At 33.8% G+C, this 20,422-nt stretch overlaps 2 protein-coding genes and 1 non-coding gene across 4 annotated transcripts; 2 read left to right on the forward strand and 1 right to left on the reverse strand.

Moving 5' to 3' along the window:
- The first annotated feature begins 8,423 nt into the window (after positions 1-8,423).
- LOC146921266 (glycosyltransferase family protein (DUF23)) lies at positions 8,424-10,580 on the forward strand. The gene has a single exon (XM_085714686.1). The coding sequence runs from the start codon at positions 8,560-8,562 to the stop codon at positions 10,366-10,368; it is 1,809 nt and encodes a 602-aa protein (XP_085570812.1). The 5' UTR covers positions 8,424-8,559; the 3' UTR covers positions 10,369-10,580.
- Positions 10,581-13,293: 2,713 nt separating this feature from the next.
- TRNAK-CUU (transfer RNA lysine (anticodon CUU)) lies at positions 13,294-13,366 on the forward strand. The gene has a single exon. It is a non-coding gene; the product is annotated as a tRNA-Lys (tRNA).
- Positions 13,367-13,528: 162 nt separating this feature from the next.
- On the reverse strand, positions 13,529-20,327 carry CCB4 (cofactor assembly of complex C). Of its 2 annotated transcripts, none has more exons than XR_015012064.1 (7): positions 19,860-20,287; positions 18,721-18,820; positions 17,899-17,972; positions 17,309-17,493; positions 17,100-17,170; positions 14,023-14,102; positions 13,529-13,738 (listed from the first exon to the last, which is right to left on the reverse strand). XR_015012064.1 is itself a non-coding variant. In XM_085714687.1 (7 exons), the coding sequence occupies exons 1-7, from the start codon at positions 20,168-20,170 to the stop codon at positions 13,661-13,663; spliced, it is 903 nt and encodes a 300-aa protein (XP_085570813.1). In that variant the 5' UTR covers positions 20,171-20,327; the 3' UTR covers positions 13,529-13,660. The 2 variants fall into 2 exon arrangements, 1 of the variants encoding a protein (XP_085570813.1); XM_085714687.1 differs by having other exon boundaries at positions 14,023-14,106; positions 19,860-20,327.
- Between the last annotated feature and the right edge of the window lie 95 nt (positions 20,328-20,422).

The raw sequence follows: 20,422 nt of genomic DNA on the forward strand, positions 1-20,422 counted from the left end.
ACTACCGGACTTAAATTCTCGCAAGCCTTAAAGTGTGTTAGGCTAAGTCATAAAAGGTGAATTCCTGATCTCTGGACGTGCTTGGGATAGAATTACTCCAATTTATTTGGTCTTCATCATCTGCATTGTACTTGATCTACTAACTTCCATAACTTCCATTAGATGTCTTGGTTGGCTGATATCCATGATCTATAAAAAAATAAAAATAATAATAATAACACCCATAGAGTTGTCTCGATAGAAATGAAAGAGAAATACAATGACTCAAAATAAAATAGGGAAATGTTAACTTGTGCTCTTAAGGCACAAGTTAATGAATCAAATATGGAAATTGTTTATAGGAAGATGTGCATTATATTTAATTCTTAACTTTTTAATGAGTTGAATGCACACAATTTTAGACAATATTTCTTTTTTTTGGGTTCTTAACATGTGCCCTAAGGGCACAAGTTAACACTACCCATAAAATATTACCAAACGTTTCCCAAATCATGAGTAACTCACTATAGAACCTCTAAAAATGCCTCAAATAAGTTGAAAAAGACTCGACAAAACACACAAAAAACATTATATGATGGGGAGTCATCATAAAACCAAAATTAAAATCCCACTTCTCATCAAGTAACAAAATACCTATACATTCAAAATTACAATTACTTAAGTTCCATACCTTTTTGACAGGGTGATCAGATCCTCATTTCGTCCCACCTACGACTTCCGACTAACTTATTGATTCCATTCTCCATGAATTCAATCGGGTGGACTTGGAGAATATGGTCCATGCTTTAAACTACACTCAATTCCCTATTCACTTCCTCGACTCATAGCAAGTAGTGCTGGAAAATCTGCTACATCAACATGTTGATGTCATATTACTGTAAACTTGAAGATATTCTAAACAACCATTCAAAGTCAAGTATCAACGTACATAATTAAAGGTCTTTCTATGCTATAAAATGGCTTAGGTTAAGGTGAGATATATTTTGAAAAAGTAGACTAAACAAAAGAAATGGGGTTATATATCTTCTACTGATCCTTATACATTAAACATGACTCCGCCTTCCACATTTTTGCCACAACAACATGTGTGTTAGTAGAACTACTTATTGAATTATTTTTATTTTTTTTAAGAGACCAAATTTTGATTTCTTGAACTTTTTTTTTGTGTGTGTAGACAATTTTTTGAATGGTTTGGTCTACATTTTCTTTTAATTCTTTTCTTTTTGATAGTAACCTATTTCTACTAGTACTCCACGCCCAAATTTAAGATTTTGTAAATTCCAAAAACAAACTCCAAACTTAGTTTCAAACCAATACTAAATAACATTATAGTACTTCTTTACAACTCCAAAGAAGTCAAACAGATGTAAACATTTTAGGTTCAAAAACATGTAATATGGTTCGTCGTTGAAACAAATAGATTGCATGGAGACTCAAACTGGATTAGAAAAGGATAAAATATAATTAGGGTGGCTTGAAAAGGTTTATAGTACCAAATAACATGTCTCATCTGTATATAAATATGACCAATAGATTGTAGAGAAGCATTGCAAATTCTCAAAAATAAACATTCAAACATGAACGCTCATATGCAAAAGAAACAAGTTAAAAAGTGGTATATATTTGGCTCAAAATCTCACCGGTTATGTTATAAAGAAAAAATATGGTGATTTGATGAATGTATCTTCCGCTGCATCCCCCTCTATCAAAATAATTTTGGAACTTTCGGAAATAAACTAGCCTTTCGCCTTGGTGTCAAGAGCAATTTTCTGAGCAAACCAATTTTTTTCATTTGATTTGTAAAGAATATGATGCTTATGCAAATAAATACATGCAACATTAAAAATTATCAAACATCAAGTCCTAATTAGTTGTATACCTAAGACTATATGGAAAATAAAAATTGACTGAATTGTAAAAAGAAATGCTAAAAGAACCCATGAGTTGTGTCTCATGTAGCATTTATTTAACGTCATTAGAGTGACGCCTTAACCACTGTTAGGGTGACTTATATGAAAGAAAGTTAGCCTTCTTTTTCCTCTTGTTTAGTAGGAATTCCATGAATTTATCATAGAGAAGCAAATGTTCGTATGCTCCAATCAGTAAGCTTTTGGAATTTGTGCTCTCATTTCTTATTGAACTGAAACTCTTGGTGCAAATGCATCTTCCTCTGACTCTCCAATGGTTGAGTCTCAAGTTTTGTATAGAGATCGACATGTCTAACTTGTGACTTTTCTTCTTTGCTTTTATTTTAATTTTTCCAATTTCCTTCTTCTTCTACCATAATGGCATGACACTCAATCTCCATACCAATCAATTTCTTCTCAAACTCATATATTTTGTGATTTTCTTTGCCTACAAAGCAATTATTAGACATGTTATCGGGTTCTTTGGAGAGTCATCCAAGATATTTTGCTAAGCTATTGAAAGGTGCCTCACTATTCTCGTTGGCAGCTTCTTGACTTTTAGCCAAGGCCTCGATGTTTTCTTGCGACACATTCATGAACTGAGCAAGAATTTATTCTAAGTCATGCTCTTGTTTTTGGGGAGCTTATTTTCTTTCGATCAAGGACTTGATGCTGTCTTGTGACACTTTTATGAACTAGGCGAGAACTTCTTTCAAGTTATGATATTCTTGTTGTGGATTCTGAAAAGTGCCTTGATGAGGCATTATGCCTTGATGCTCCCACCAAGTAAGGTAGAATGTGTAACACCCCGAATTTTATTTATTTAATCTAATAAAGAAAATAAGTAGAGTCGTAATTATTATTACGATGAAAATGCAATTTGCTTGATGTTTTATAGTATTGTTGAGAAAAATAGTGTTCTGATAGTTATTATGACTACATAGAAATTTAAATGAAGAGTGGAGAGATGGTAAAATAATAAATAATAGAGATGGGAGGTGAGGAATAGAAGTAATAAAAAAGTGAGGGAGGATGGATTAAATTGTGATAAGTGGAGGGGAGAATAATGATGATGATGATGATGATGATTATGATGATGATGATGATATAAAGTCGATGATAGTATAAATGTTATATGACGACGATGAACAATGAACGACGTAATAAATGATGCTTATGAAAGACTTGAAGGTAAAGTAGAGAGAGTTGTAAGAGGTTAATTCACGAACTAATAAAGATGAAAATAATAGTTAATTAGAGTAAAAGATAAATGCAGCAACGAGTATATATGAAGAGCGAGAATGTAAGAAAGTTGTTAGGTTGAAGAGAAGAAGAGTCAAGGTAAATGGTAATGATAAAGATATGATGAGGTGTAGGTAACCGATGATAGAGGGGAGTACGTTGAATAAAGGGATATGGTGAAGGGTGTCAGTCGCAGTAAGGATGAATGTCAAGTTACTCATGAATAATTGGACAAGATCATAACGGTGTAAATAGCGAGGTCGAACTAGACACTTAATGAAGAAAAGGGGATTGTATTAGGCATAGTTCATAGACAGGAGGTTGAGGTAATAAAAGAACATAGAAATAAAGGTTAAGTCTAATAACATAAGTTAAAATTAAAGAGTACAAAAACTAAGTAAAATAAGCATATGATGTTAGTAGCCTAAGGCAGTAGACGGTGGAGAAGATAAGTCAATATATGAAGTTGCTAGGTGAAGGGATAAGACAAAGGTAATTGGAAATATAAAGGTGTAAGTTAACGTAGGGGATAATGTTAGGAAGAATGATATTGGTGAAGTAACGACCTTAGATTAAAATGAAATAAGTGTGGTCGATTTAAGAGGATAGATGATGTTGAGAGAATTGATAAGACGAAATAGAATTGAAATAGAAAGTTGTGTGTTAATTAATGAATAATGTAGGGGTGATATTAGCGATGAGGCAAGATAACGAATCACTAGAGATATAATGACCTAAGTTAGAATGAATGAAGGATGATAAGAGTGAATGAGGTAATAGTTATAATGTTTGACGATAATAATAATGACCGGTATCGAGAGAATAACCCCTTAAATTATAATGAAGTTTTAGTGAGGAAAGTTGCTTAAGTCGAAAGTAACTATAAGATGAGGAAGTAACTTTAAAATAGAACGAAGTTAAGGTTAAGAGAATGATCGATGTATAGATGACGACGAATCTGAGAACGAGGTAATAAGATATAAAGTCGCTTTAATGGAAAGAATAAGTATGAAGAGTTAATGACGATGGTGGGGAGAACCTAGTTGTATAGAGAGGAGACGATATATGATTAATGATGATGATATTGGTGAGTAAACATATAAATTGATCTGGTGATGTTATTAGTGAGTAATTATATAAATTTTGGTGACGTTTTTGGTGAGTAATTACATAAATTCTGGTGACGTTGTTGGTGAGTAATTATATAATTCTGGTGACGTTGTTGGTGGGTAATTATATAAATTTTGGTGACGTTATTAGTGAGTAAATATATAAGTTATATGGTGTTATATTTGGTGAGTTTTTTCATGCATCATATCATGATTAGGATTCTGGTGACGATTCTGGTGACGTGTATGTTCAGTAACATAACTCTGACATACAATTTTGATGAGTAGAGACCGGTACCGACATGCATATAAGTGTTAGGAAAGAGTTGCATCTTCGCATATACATGATGATATTTTGTAATTTGGTGACGTCGTGAATGATGTGTAATTGTTGACGTTTATGCTAATTGTTTATGTGTGAAAATGATGTGATGTCGTGATTTGTAAAAAGAAGAGATTATACATAATAACTGTTGAGAGTGATGCGATAGTAGAGATTGTATTCCTATAAAATTTATCTAATGTACATGTTTTTCCCTATTATTATGTTATGGCAGGATTTCTCACCCCCTATTTTGTTGTGTTGTTTTATGTATGGTGGTTGTACTTTTAGTACAGATACTCAGGTTGACGAGGAGTAGCGGTGAGACGTTTTAGAAGGTGTGGACGAGGGGATGCCCTCCGTTTAGTTCTGTTATTTGGTAGTTGAATAAGCATGTAGTCACTGTAGTCACTACAAGCTCTGATATTGTAACGAGAAATTCTTAGGTGAACTCTAACCCAACACATCATTCTTACACCCATCCAATTAACATATGACATGTGTTATTAAGCTTAAAAAATGATTTAATTTAATTAAATCAGAAAATGGAAACGGGAGATAACATATTCTGTCGTCAGCCATGGTTTCTCTTTCTTTTCTATCTAACAATGGCAAAACATAGTCCCTACTCCTCTTCTTGTTCCTCTTATCACTTTTAAATATTAATTTTCATTTAATATTTTGCTTGATCGTTGAATTTCTAACCCAACTGAGAAAATTGAATTGTAAAGTGAATTTTGTTTCACAATTTGATCTTATTTATAAATTTCAGTAAAAATTGATAAAGAAATAAACCCAAAGCAAAACTTGTTTGTTGAAGTGTTTCACAACACATACCAAAAATCTGAAGAAAAAAAAATTCAAGAAAATAAGAGAATTCCATAAAAATGGAAAATTTCTCAAGAAAAATTGGGATGGTGGTGCAGTTTAAGAAAAGTGGAGAGAGAAGATTAAAACTAATGAAAAAATATCTGATTTTAAGTTTTTAATTTTTTATTTTAATGACGTGTTGTGTTTTAATTGGATGGATGTAAAACTGATGTGTTGGGTTATAGCTCACCTAAGAATTTCTCTATTGTAACACTAGGGCTGGAGTTGACGTTGTTATCTTTGAGTTTAAATCTTGAGAACTGTTGTTATTTCTATTTCGATGTAGAACGACAAAAGAAATTTTTTAATGACATTAGAGGATTGTTTTGCGCTGTTGAAATTATTATTTAAAATGAAAATTTATACTAATATATGATATCATGTGAAGTTTTGCAACATCCTAAATATTAAATTTATTTTTATTATCTAATAATTATCGTCGGAAAATAGGGTGTTACAAATGGCTCGTCCACATTTGAGGGTAGGCGCTCAGTTAACAATTGTATTGATGCATCGTGCATAACTTTCCTAGACGTTGATCTGGAGTACAAATAATGTCAGCTAGGGCGCTTTCTATCAGGTGAACTATCACAACCCAGATGAATACCAGCCAAATGAGATAGGGACTTGATCTAGACGGGATCTTGAAAAGATATATGAAAGACTTGATCTGATACTAAGATGGAAAAGAACAATGTTGATCACTATGCTCCCCAAGAAAGAAAACAGAGGAGCACAAGAGCAAAAAAATGGTCTACGTGATTCTAACATACACACCGTTATATCAAACATTTCCCTTCTTTTTATGGTGCATCACCATTTACTACTCTCTTTTTTTTCATTTACTCTCTTTGGAGTGCTATTTTTTCTTTTACCTTAGGTAGTGTGGTCATCCTATCTCTTTCTTTTAAATAAGACTCCCTTGGATGAAAAATATTCTTCCTTTCTATAGAATATTCTTTTGAAAAACATTGAAACAATATTCTTTAAATTTTTAACTACAATAATTACCTTTTATCAAAATAACCAATTTGCAATATTGCACTTGTTAAAATAACTAAAAGTAATAACTTTTTATTGAAAAACACAAATTATTTATTGAAAAGTCATATTTTTAATATAAAATGCACAAATTGCAAAACAAGTTTACCATTTTAAATTGTTTAACATGTGCAAAATTTACACACGATAGAAAAACTCATTTTATAATCAAGTGATTCAACTCCAGTGTTTAATGGGTTTCATCAAATAACAAATCATTAAGAGAACTTGAGTTTGATGATTCATGAGTATAACAATTCCTACACGTTATTACCTGATGAATCGTACTCCACATTATCAAGATCCCTTCGATTGAGAACCGTAGGGTTGAAGGAAAAAAAAATATTTTATGTTTTTATGCACAAACCAACAAATATTATAACAAAAAATATTCTCTAATATATAAACATTTTTTTGTAGGATAGATAAACTTAAATAAATTTAAAATAGTAATATCAATTATACTAACAAATTTAATATACTACTCCCTCCGTTTCAAAATGAGTGTCGCTTTAGCCAATTGCACACAAATTAAGGAATGGAATAAAGTAGTCAAATGTCATAGCAATTTTACCAAATTATCCTAATCAACTATTGGTTTGTTTTTCATTAAAGAAAAAATAATACTTTGAAAGTAGTGTAACATAGTATTAATTGAAGGGTACAATTGAAAAGAAAAAGTTATTATTGCATTGAAAACCGAAAGCGACATTCATTTTGAAACAAATTTTTTTGGCTAAAGCGACACTCATTTTGAAACGGAGGGAGTACTAAATATCTACTTTCTTAATTTATTTGGTAAAAGTCAATATTACTTAATTACTTAATATAAAAATTATTTATTAGTTACTATATACTCCCTCCGTCACATATTACTTGACCTATTTAGAATATTTGCACTATTCATGTAACATGCTTTGACTCTATTTTTCTACTAACATATAAAAACAAAATATAGCATATAAAATGTTGTTAGATTCGTCTCGATTAATATTTTCAAAATATCAAATTTTCGTAATTTTTTCTACTAGATTATTAAAGAAATTTAAGTTTAAAATTGTGCATTGGCATACGTGACGGAGTCAACTAAATCAAGTAATATGGGACGGAGGGAGTATAGAATATCATGAACCAGCAAGGATCACGCATCCATAAATAAAGCAAGTATCACGCGCTAAAATGAGTGTAAATGACGAGACATGATGAACACAATATCCGTTAAAGTTTAAACAGCTTCTTCTCTGGAACTAGAATCTCCACTGGTTTTGAAATTTTTTTTTTTTTTACCTCTCTCAATCTTTTTTACTCTTTGGCTAAGGTTAACTTGTGCCCTCAAGGCACATGTTAAGATACTCATTATAGATATACACATATTAAAAGACGTGCATTCAACTTCTTAAAAGTTGTTATATTGTGTTTTCCAATGCAAAATTGTTTTATTTAGGTTGCTTAACACGTGCTCTAAGGGCACAAGTTAACATGATCCTTACTCTTTTATTAAGGAGTTGTTATATTGTGTTTTCCAATGCAAAATTGTTTTATTTAGGTTACTTAACACGTGCTCTAAGGGCACAAGTTAACATGACCCTTACTCTTTTATTAAGGAGAATGTTAATTCATGTCTTCAACTCATTGGTTAAAGTATTAAAATAAATAAATTTATTTCAAAAAGTGTTATAATTATTACCAAAATTTTGATAGTCTAAAATTTTATAGTTTGACCAAAATTGTTCCATCATAAATTAAACTTATTTCTTCCTAATAATTAGTCATGTTATGAAACATATTAATCTCCTCAATTAATCGGTGTAATTCTCCCAATTCAATTCTAACATTTTTTTATTCCACTACTACCCCCATTGGTCCAGTCTAGATAGAGAGAAAGAACCTTCTTTCTTTCTTCTTTCTTCTTTCTTTCCACTTTGGCAACTCAATTTCAATACACCAAAAATTCTTTTTGCTCCTATCACCAACACACCAACACCACAATCTTATTATTAATCTTATTATTTTCATTCATTCTTCCACAAACTCACACAAAAACAAAGAGATTCATCAAAATTCAAAAATGGACACAGAACAAAGACGCAAAAGAAAAAGAGTTGTACCAACAAAACATCTTCACATATCATCAAGGTCACTTTTTCTCTGTTTTTCATTCTTCATCTTCTTAATTTTCCTATCAAATTATCATGGTTTTTTCACTCACAAACCCTCTACTTTATCACTTCTCTATTCTTCAGCAAGTAATTCCATCTTTGACCCTCTTCAACCTTCTACAAAAACCACATCAAAAACCACACTTTCTTTATCTCTTCAACACCAAATCCTCTTCCCAAATCAATACCTCATGATTTTCAACAAAATAAACCAACCCCATGAATCACTTGAGTGTGTTTATTATACTCTAGAAAACAACGGTTCAACTAAACCGGTTCTTGATGTTCATGCTGAACCGGTTTTGTCTATGGATTTTTACGATGAATTTCGATCTATAGCAAGGTGCCCATTTCCTCAAACGAATTCAACTATCTCCGGTGGGGTTAAAGTTGTTGACTTGCGGCGTTCCGGCGAAGTGGGTCATCGGAGTTTTGCTGTTTTGAAGAATCAGACACCTCAATCTTGGGATAGAGTAGCGTATGAAGCTAGTTTAGATGGTGACACTGTTGTTGTTTTTGTGAAAGGGTTGAATCTTAGGCCGCATAAGATCTCCGATCCGACGAATTTTCGATGCCATTTTGGGTTGAGAAGTTTTCATAAAGATGGTGCTGGTGCTGCTTTTTTGCTTAGTACAAAAGCAGTTTCTGTGGCACAAGAGCTTGTGAGGTGTGTTTTGCCACAAAGTGTGATGAATAAGCCCGAAAAAGCCCGTGGCGTTCGCGTTACGGTGAGTCATTTGAGTGGGAATTTGAGGCATCCAGTGAGGACCCTTTTGCCTTCTGTGGCTAGGATTGGTGGTGGAAGTGATTATAGGAAGAAGAATGGTGAAAAATTTGAGCTTTGTGTTTGTACTATGGTTTGGAATCAAGGTTATGCATTAAGGGAATGGATTATGTATCATTCTTGGCTTGGTGTGGAGCGTTGGTTTATCTATGATAATAATAGTGATGATGATATTGAAAAGGTGATTAATGATCTTGATTCTGAAGGGTATAATGTTAGTAGAAAAGTTTGGCCTTGGATTAAGACACAAGAAGCAGGGTTTTCTCATTGTGCTTTGAAAGCTAGAGAGGAGTGTAAATGGGTTGGTTTCTTTGATGTTGATGAGTTTTTCTATTTTCCTAATGAGTTTCGTCGTAATAATCGGATTAGGGAAGGTAGTAGTAGCAGTGTTCCTGGTGAGAAATCGTTGAGATCAATGGTTGCGAATTTCTCGTCTTCAACGACGATTGCTGAGATAAGAACAACTTGTCATAGTTTTGGACCTTCTGGTTTGAATTCAAAACCTAAACAAGGGGTTACTATAGGATACACATGTAGACTTCAGAGCCCCGAGCGGCACAAATCCATTGTGCGGCCGGATATGCTTGACGCGAATCTTCTGAATGTGGTGCATCATTTTCAACTCAAGGAGGGATATGATTACTATAACATGCCTGAAGGTAGTGCTATAGTGAACCATTACAAGTATCAAGTTTGGGAGAGTTTTAAACAAAAGTTTTACAGAAGAGTTGCTACTTATGTTGCTGATTGGCAAGAGGATCAAAACAAAGGTTCAAAGGATAGAGCACCAGGACTTGGAACAGAAGCTATTGAACCACCTAATTGGAGGTTAAGGTTTTGTGAGGTTTGGGATACTGGCTTAAAGGACTATCTTTTGTCTTATTTTGCTCATCCTACAACAGGGTTAATGCCTTGGGAAAAGTCTTTTCTATAATGAATGGATACACATGTAAATGAAGGAAATCATATACTTGTTAGGCATATATTCATTCTTTGCACTGTTTCTGGGGCCTATTATTTGTTACAGAAATTTTGATTTTGTTTTGTTTTTTATTGATTTTATACATATGAAAGAAACTCATAGAGGTTATACGGATGTATATTTGCAGCAATTTGAATGAATTCCTCTTCCATTTTTTGACTTCATACTAGTTTAGTATAATATGTAATGTTCATGCTGTGAAAAGCCAAGATAGATTGATTACTACAAAAGATTAGGTTGGTGTACACCTCTTTAAATTTAGAAAATGATAGATAACGACACAAGTTTTCTTTCCTCATAGTGGAAAAAAGATCAATCATAATCAATTGGTGCCACATTTGTTGATGGGTATCAAAGAAAATATTTTTTCAAAATTCAACCATTCATAATTTAATGGTTCAAGTTTTTTTTGGGGAATTAGTCACTTTAGTCCCTGAATCGGAAGGGATTCGTCACTTTAGTCCCTGAATGCAGATAAATTGCAAAATAGTCTTTGAATGTAGACTTTGTTAGTCAATTTAGTCTCTGAATGCAAACTTCGTTAGTCAATTTAGTCCCTGAATGTAGACTCCGTTAGTCACTTTAGTCCCTGAAATTGACCATGCATGGACTGTTTTGCAATTTCTCTTCATTCAGGGACTAAAGTGACGAATCCTCTCCCATTCAGGGACTAAAGTGACTAATTCCCCTTTTTTTTTTGGGGAATTAGTCACTTTAGTCCCTGAATGGGGAACGATTCGTCAATTTAGTCCCTGAATGCAGATAAATTGCAAAATAGTCCCTGAATGTAGACTTTGTTAGTCAATTTAGTCCCTGAATGCAGACTCCGTTAGTCAATTTAGTCCCTGAATGTAGACTTCGTTAGTCACTTTAGTCCCTGAAATTGACCATGCAGGGACTGTTTTGCATATTATCTGCATTCAGGGACTAAATTGACGAATCGTTCCCCATTCAGGGACTAAAGTGACTAATTCCCCTTTTTTTTTTTGTTAATCCTCCAATTCACAAGGTACATGAGTCATGGTAATATGGAAATTTGTTAGAAAGTAAGTATTGGATATGTCTACCTTTAAATAATCATGCTGTGAAAAGCCAAGATTACTGCAAAAATTTAGGCTGTTTTACACCTCTTTAAATTTACAAAAGGAAAGGTAACCACACAAGTTCTCTTTAACTCATGGCTCACAGTGGGAAGAAAAAAAAAATCAATCACAGTCAATTGGTACCAATTTTGTTAATGGGTATCAAAGAATTCCTTAAAATTTAAAGGTTTAAAGGTGAACACAATGGCATCCTTGAAATTTTGTTGAATATGTACTCATCATCCAATAATTCAATGTGACTCAAATTTTTGTATTAATTTATTTAAAATAAAATTAATTAAAAATTTTGTCTATGGGATGCACCTAGCTTCAGAGTATCAAAAAATTTACGAAATTTAAATCAATTGGTTCAATTTTTTTTTCCTTAACTCTCATCTCCGGTTCTCACGAAAAATGAGTTTGAAAAACCTTAAATTTGAGTTCTCATGAACTCTCAAACGATTGGTCCTAAGTTGAATCAATTACTAATCAATTGAATTCATCTGTTAATGAGCTTCAACTATTTGAGTTTTTCTTTGGTTATCAATTGGTTTATTTTAGTTTGGATTAGTGATTTTTTTGCACTTAAAATCAGAATGGGTTGCTTGGTTTGACCGAATTAACAATGTAGGAAAATGTAGTATCAACTCAATTAAGGGGAATTAGTCACTTTAGTCCCTGAATGGGGAACGATTCGTCAATTTAGTCCCTGAATGCAGATAATATGCAAAACAGTCCCTGCATGGTCAATTTCAGGGACTAAAGTGACTAACGAAGTCTACATTCAGGGACTAAATTGACTAACGGAGTCTGCATTCAGGGACTAAATTGACTAACAAAGTCTACATTCAGGGACTATTTTGCAATTTATCTGCATTCAGGGATTAAATTGACGAATCGTTCCCCATTCAGGGACTAAAGTGACTAATTCCCCCTCAATTAATTATTCACACGCTATTCGTCAAAAACCCTGTACCGAGAATTGATAGAATTGACTTCAGGTTCATTGGTCTCATTCGATGTAGATTACATATGGATAAACATCATAATCCACTTAATTAATTCCAATTGGTTCCTGCATTTATATGTCGACTGAACCAATAAAACATTCCGAGATTTCTAGTCCAAGAAAATGTGGTGGATCACCATAATTTAAATGCCTTAATCACGCCTAGTCATACCTCATTATGACTAACAACCAATCAAACATGTCTAAGAACACGTTTCAGCATATGGTAAACTGAAAGTCAATACCAAATTATTAACTGACAGAATGTTGAAAAAGTCTTTACTAAATTAATTTCATGGAAAAAGTCACAACATAATTATTCATTTTTCACATTTAAAAAAATGAAATACCACTATTAGATGGAAGAAGTCTTTACTAAATTATTAGATGCTTCTACCCCAAAAAAAAATAACATTAAAAAATACTACAATTGGATTTCAGTACAAGAACTAAGAGTTGGAAGACCTTTGGCTTTGTATGTTCACCCATGTTCAAAGAAACAATATTAAATAGATTTTTTTAGTGTTAGAGGGAATCTTAGAATTTTAAATGCAAAATCAAACAGAAGAAGCACTGGCATGTTTCTTTGGGATTATTGCTTAAGAGAAAAACATTCTCTTATGAAGCTGTCAAAAAACCAATTATTTCTCTAAAATAAACATTTTAATAGGCAAATTGTCTTGCAACGTGCTTATGTAGTTATGTCTACGATATGCCAATATTATTGCCAACTTTTTTTAGTCAGTGCTATTACTAATGCACAAATACCAATTACAAACACAACTAGCCCGTCTAGCTCAGTTGGTAGAGCGCAAGGCTCTTAACCTTGTGGTCGTGGGTTCGAGCCCCACGGTGGGCGTTTAACAGCTTTTTTTAACAAGAAAAAAAAATTTGATTTTTTTTTTTAATCAATTTTGTGGTCGTGGGTTCGAGCCCCACGGTGGGCGTTTAACAGCTTTTTTTAACAAGAAAAAAAAATTTGATTTTTTTTTTTAAGGAAATTGATTAGATTGCTCAGGAATCAATTCAAATACTGCTGTAAATAATGAACATAAAAATATACATAATATCAATTTGTGCTTCGCTTCCCAATTAACACTGACATCAAGTATCAACAAACATCAGACAGAGGCTACTTGCAAATCTTTGAAACTTAAGTAAGAGCCTGATGTTGTTTCACATATTTTGAAAGGGTAGAATCCAGCTTCTCTCCGATATAGGTAATCCATGCCTGTAAGCATTTCAATAGTTATGCCACTAATCCACAAATATATGAATGCTACTGAGTTTTTAACAAGGAATAATTTGCAGGACCAACATAATGAATTGTATTAATGTTAAACTGAAACTTGACATGGTAAACATAGTTTATGTGCTTCTACAACAAACATAATTTGTTTTCAAGAGAAAAAAACTCAAGTCTTCTGTTGATATATTAGTATAACATGTAGGCTCGAAAGGTTAAAATATTTTGACAAATTCAGATATATCATAAAAAAGAATAATGAAATGTACCTGATCAGAAGTAGTGAAACCTCGAATTGTGTCACCACCAATAATTGCAATTCCTTTATCTCCAAGTGGTTGTAAAATTACTGCCTAGGAAATAACAATTGTACCAATAACATTTGTTAGTAAAAATCATAATGTTCAGCAAAAGTTGTTGATTACAATGGAGACTAGATACTGTTGCCCAAAAAGAACCAACCCGCCTCACCCCAGAAAAAAGAACCGAGGAAGGAATAGAAGGCTACATAAACAATCAAAAATAGTATAACAATTTTTTTTTCATAAATCAGAAGAAAACAGAGCAGTTTCAAGAGGTCTGGGACAAGGGAATCAAAAAATCCTGATTACTCTAAACAGTTTCCCATCTCTATTCTTTTTCCTCATAAAATTCATCTGATCTGGTGATCCCCCAACCCCACCCCAAAAACTGTTTCTCCTTTTTTTTGGACTGAAACATATGATTCAGTCAGAACTCAGAATGGGTTGCCCAAATCTAGTAACTCTCTTCCAAAGACGAAAATTGCATCATTTAAAATATATATAGATACGAGATCACATAAGGTCGTCACACACCAACTTATAGTTACCATTTATTGTTTTGCTAAAAAAAGGATGCGCTTATAATCCAAATGCTATGTTTCTATATTTATGGTAGAACTAGATCATTTAGAAATAGAAATCAACATAAAATTTGAATTTTAATGATACTGACTCTAATCCATAATTCTCGTGCCAATTTGAGCGAACAAAGAAGAGAAAAAAAATGAGACTATATCCAGGTGTACAAGATTACGAGGGACCTAAACTCTCCTCCAATTGGATTTTCTCAACTACACTACATCCCCCCACCCCCTCTATAACCTCTCCACTTTTCATTTCACCAACTGAAAAAGAGACCAACTATAGTCGGCATTCTGTTCCCAAGTATTCTTGCAGTCTGGCAAATGAAACCATTTAATCAGATTTTTCAAGTTTTCATATGGTCCTACTAGGGGATTCGACACCAGCTCAGGTTGCACCACTAGCTCGCGCTCATCAGGCTACATAGGAGGGAATCGTTGGGGACATGCTTGAGGAGCTAAATCTTTCTTCAGCAAGGATACCTGAAAGACATGATTATTGTTGCTATGTTATGGAAGTTTCAATCAGTAGGCTATCTGTCCTAGTCTCTCAACCACTTAATGCCAGCCATAAAAAAGAGACTCAGGTTCACATTAGACCGCTTAGCTAAAGACTTCAGTTTGTAGGGTTGCAGCTTACAATATATCTCATTTGTTAGCTTGGGCCCCTGATATGATCTTTATGCCTTGAATAGATTCTCCTTTGTTTGTCCAATTGAGCATCCCTATATTCTGTCAACCTGTTCGCCTATTCTACCTTAGAGGGAACATGTTAGGTACCATATATGTATGTGTAAGCCCAATTGTCCTAGGCCCACTTGGAGTCGTCCAAAGAGGAAAATTAGAGAAGGGATAGTTAGTTACAGGAGAGGGTGAGAGAAAGGCACAAATGGTAGTGGGATTCTGTTATATATGGGTGATTAGTAGATAGATATGGTATCAAGTGGAATCATCTAGTTTGTTAGAGGCAGAAAGCATTGGTTCTCTGAGGAGCTTAGCTCAATTGGGATTCTATTGTATTTTTCTTTGATTTTCATAAATAACATACTGTTTCTCACATTTTCTGCTGTTAATTTCATCTTTCTGCACTTTATGATGCTCGGTTCACATCAGAACATGATAGGGACTTGGGTATCATGAGGTACCTAAGTCCCATTTCGAGAAGTATGGAATGGTCGGTGGAGTTCTTAAGTGACTTGATTCTTGCCCCTTAATATCTAGCTTTAAAGGGAGATTTCCCAAAGTAATTGGGTACTTATAATAATAGTGGTTCCTTCAGTTATGTTCGTATTGACTGACCACCTCTGTATGGTTGTCAGTTTGTAAGTGGTAGGCAATAATGAACGCCAGTCGGGTACCTGCCATCAGAAACTGCTTGTTCCATGATTTCCCAAAAAAAATCTGGTCTCTCTGGCACAATGGATGAAAAGAAAACATGCACATGAAACATCGCAGCTAAGTCATTGGCAATGAAAGGATGATGGCTAATGCCTACGAAATAGGAATATTTGGCTAACGAATCAACCACCACCAAAAAAGTATATAGACCCTCTGCCTTCTCTAACCGTCCAATAAATCCATCAAGATAACATATCAGATCAGCCATGGAATACGCAAAGGCTGAAGCTTACCATCCGGGGATAGTATCTTATATTTGTTTGGAAAACATCTTACGCAGCCTAAAATTTATAGATGTCCCTTTTCATACCTTCCTAATACACACCCCTGATATGATTTTGAAATACCCTTGTATGATTTCCAAATCGAGAGCTATGGAATTCTACATATGTGGTTGGAATTCGTGGTGACTCTGAAGCAATTTATAAAACCAACTTACTCATGGTCTACTTCTAAATCCAATATAATTCTATAGTATCGTTCATCCTTAACAATTTCCTCGCTCCAGTCCTTCGTACTTCAGTACAATGATAGCTGTAAAGGTCATCCTTTTGGAGAGAGCATCACCAGCCCTGTTTTCATTCCCTGATTTATAGTATTTTTCAAAGTGAAATTCAGATTAATTTCGAAGCCTATCTAAATTGTTCTTCACTCAATAACTGTTGTTCTGTCAAAACTTCAAGCTCGCAAAGTTGTTTTGCATTGGATATAATTTCACTATTTTTGGCGGCATAAACATAAACTATTCACATCAATTCTCTTTTCATACACTAACTATTTTGGGGTCATTGTGATAATGTTTGACTCTGAAACGTTTTTGGTCTTCCTCCTTGCAGAAAGCCCTGACCCGTCTAGAAGGATCTGTCTCAACCACAAAATGTTGAGAGAAATCCAGGACTTCCAAGATTAGAAGCATTGTGACACTAATTTTTAACAACAGTTTGTGCTTCATACAAGTTTTGAATTATAGAACAAAAGAACTTGTTAAAGTACAAGGTATTGATGAACAGCAAATAAATATGGCATTAGTCATATAAACGAGTTTAACATAGAGAAACGCAATACCTGAGTATTTGAAGGCAGAAATGGCAGCTCAGACTTCCCAGGATAAAGAGATAAATTGGCCAAGTAACTCTCTGAACATGTATAAAAGATTCAAAACATCTTAATTAATACTAAAGCACACCTCAATAAAAAGTACCACATGAGTGCACTATAGTAGCAGCAGTTGTGATGAATGATTCATATTGGACAGTATGTCGTTAGAAACTTACGAGTTCCAGATTTCATAACACCCTGATATACTGATCCTTGCATCAATTTATCGGTGTCCACACTTACAGCCTCGCCATTCCCAGGAGAAGATTCTGCAGCAAAACCAAATTGAAGAACGCAATTGCTCTCGTAAACAATAACAAGTGATCGGCAGCAGGTGACATCTGACAGAGATTCCCACGCCCTGATAAAAGTTAATAAAAGATACTTTTACTATCAACAAACGGAAAAATCTAACTATTTAAAGCAGTAGCTTCCATATTACTGGCTAATCATGACACATGAATTTTCTCAAAGATATAAAATAAGATATCAATTTCTTTTAACAACATTCATATCTAATTTATTTACAACACATGCAGTCAAGACAACAATAATATGAAACCTCCAAGCCACAACTTATCCCTCTTTTTACTGCGCATAATGTAGATTTGAGTATTTCATGATTTATAACCATGAAAGAAAGCCATATTAATGATCCAAATTTTCAAATTTCAATCATTAACTTTTGTACAGAACAAGAAAGTACATGGCCAAGGGATGGGGAAAAATGCCAAGTAAGCTAACAAGTGGACATAAAGTGCATTACCAGAGCAGCTCCGTACATGCAACGTCAGGGAGAGCAGTGCACAGCTTCTTGCATTCAACTCCCTGAGGATTTACCTGGACAAAAACAAGCCTATTATCGGCATCGTTAAGTCAGCTTATTTTGGACAAATAGCTTCTTCTTATGCAACTTCTAGAAAAGTATTAGATTAGGGTTAGATTTCCTGTTTTCACTTTTGGTTACACAAAACTGTCATTGTTTTCAAATTATTCTGTTTTCAAATATACGTAACAACTACACACACAGACATTGTAAAAGTGTTTTAGACAGACGTCCAATTATATCTCGCCGTGCATATATTTTGGAAAATAATATCACAACATGACATCCTAATTAGATGTGATTGGATCTTTGAGTAAAACATTTATGCACTGTCAATGTAAAGTTACTAAAATCTTATTTTATTACTTTTGATCGTATTCGTTTCCTATTTCTACTTAATTGTTTTCGATATTCAAATAAATAATAAAAATAACAAAAGCTATCTTGACAATTTTAAACAAATCTACAAAGGATATAAGATTATAGCAAACAGTTTAAACTAAAAAAATATAAAGTAGAGTATTTTCTCTAACCAAACACAGAGCAAGCCAAGGCATCGACACAACTAAGAACAAACTATGATGCGAAAATAACAAACAGATTCATGATAAAGGACCCGAGCTTTTAGTGCTTCTCGCACGGGCTTGTCGGTTAATAAAATTTGCCGTTTCAAAAAAAAAAAAAAAAAAAAAAAAAAAAAAAAGATTCATGATAAAGGAAAATGGACAGAAGTAAATAACAGTGAAAAGGAATGAGGCTTACCACACTTATAGATTTGGGTTTTATGGAAAGCCAAACGAGGCCAGCCAAAATATTAGTGACAGCCAATCCTAAAGTTAAGAGGTCTGCTCGCGATTGAGAACTGCAAAAAAAAAAAAAACACCCTAATTAACAATCATTAACTCGTTATGAAGTGCCACACTAGATAGATAAGACATTGACATGAACACGTAGACACCAGTAAATTAGAGAGAATGAAAGTGATTAAATATAATCATGATTCATATGTCTCATAACAATGTCTGACACGGATACGTGGCAAATACCCAACACGTCTTCGATCTCAAGTATCGGTGCTACATACTTAACTCAACAGTAACAATGCCCAATACCTAACCACAGCTTCAATTTGAGACAATAAAATATTTTAAATGTTACACTTCATATGAGACAAACACTGACACAAACACTGGACACGACACAAATAATTAAAGAAATGAAGTGATTAAATGTAATCAATCACAAGTGTAGGTGTTGAGTTGGTATCAATGAAGCACTGACACAAACACTAGACACGACGCAAATACTGACACTGGTAATTATTTGAGAAAATTATTGGAGATATAATAGGTTAGTTATTAGTTGGTGTTGGTTACTAGTTAATTAGTGTCTATAAATAGAGTTGAGGTAGTCAAATTGTACTCGTCTTTATCATTTGTAACATTCACATTTACTATCAATACAAAACTCTTGAGCTTTCTCTCAACTTTATCCATGGATGCCATGTTTCATAACAAAAATTACATGTCGGAGTCATGTCGGACACTGAAGTGTTGTCAGAATGCTACAGAGGAATCCAAGAATATATGTAGAACCTACTTAAAACTGTTTGCATTGGCTTGTGTGAGCCTATCTATTATCGAAAGCATTTGTGAGACTGACATGTTCATAAGCTGTTTTCAGCTTATTTTGATAAGTTCACTAAGATAGTATATTGAAAAAGCTTATAGCTTATGCAAAAACAATTAAATTATTGTTATAAGCCGCGAATTAAGGCCTTTACTCAAAATTCAACAAGTACAATGCTCAATCACTCACAACAACTTCAATTTCAAACACTAAACTAAAAGTCGTTGAATTAATCAAAAGCAGAAAAGAGAGAAGAGAGAGAGAATGAGAACCTGCCGGCGTCGGCAACGGGAGCAATGCCGGAGATGGTTCGATTGAAGAGTACGGCGAAGAGAGAAACGGCACCAACGTAGATTGGGAGGGGTCGTACAACGTCGTCGTTTTGAGAGACCCAATCAGGTAGAAAATCGCGTTTGGGGTTTGGGGTTCGGAAACTATGAACAGCAGAAGAATTAGAAGAAGATGAAGAAAAAAGTGTGAACGCTGTTTTTGGTTTTGAAGTGCGATTCGAAAGGAAACTAAGAATGTGAGTTTGAGTGTGGGGGAGAGTGAAGTGGACACGGAGCGCGGTTCCCGCTTCCATGGAAATTTGTTGTTAAACTGTTTGCATTTGGTTTCCGTTTTTGGAGATGAGGCTGATGTCCACAGACAAAACCAACCGTTAAAACTGTAAATTCCTATAAATACCCCTTCCAATCAGAGAAAAGACAAAAATAAATGGTCATGGCTATATATTCTTGCAATCAGTAACACAAGATACGTGAAAAGAAAATACAAGCATATCTCACAAAGAAAAAAGAAAATTTGTTTTCTTCTCCTCCATTTCACTTTCTAG

Source organism: Medicago sativa, chromosome 5 (genome assembly GCF_051527215.1).
Source record: "Medicago sativa cultivar Bolivia chromosome 5, Bolivia_mono, whole genome shotgun sequence".
Lineage (NCBI taxonomy): Eukaryota > Viridiplantae > Streptophyta > Magnoliopsida > Fabales > Fabaceae > Medicago > Medicago sativa.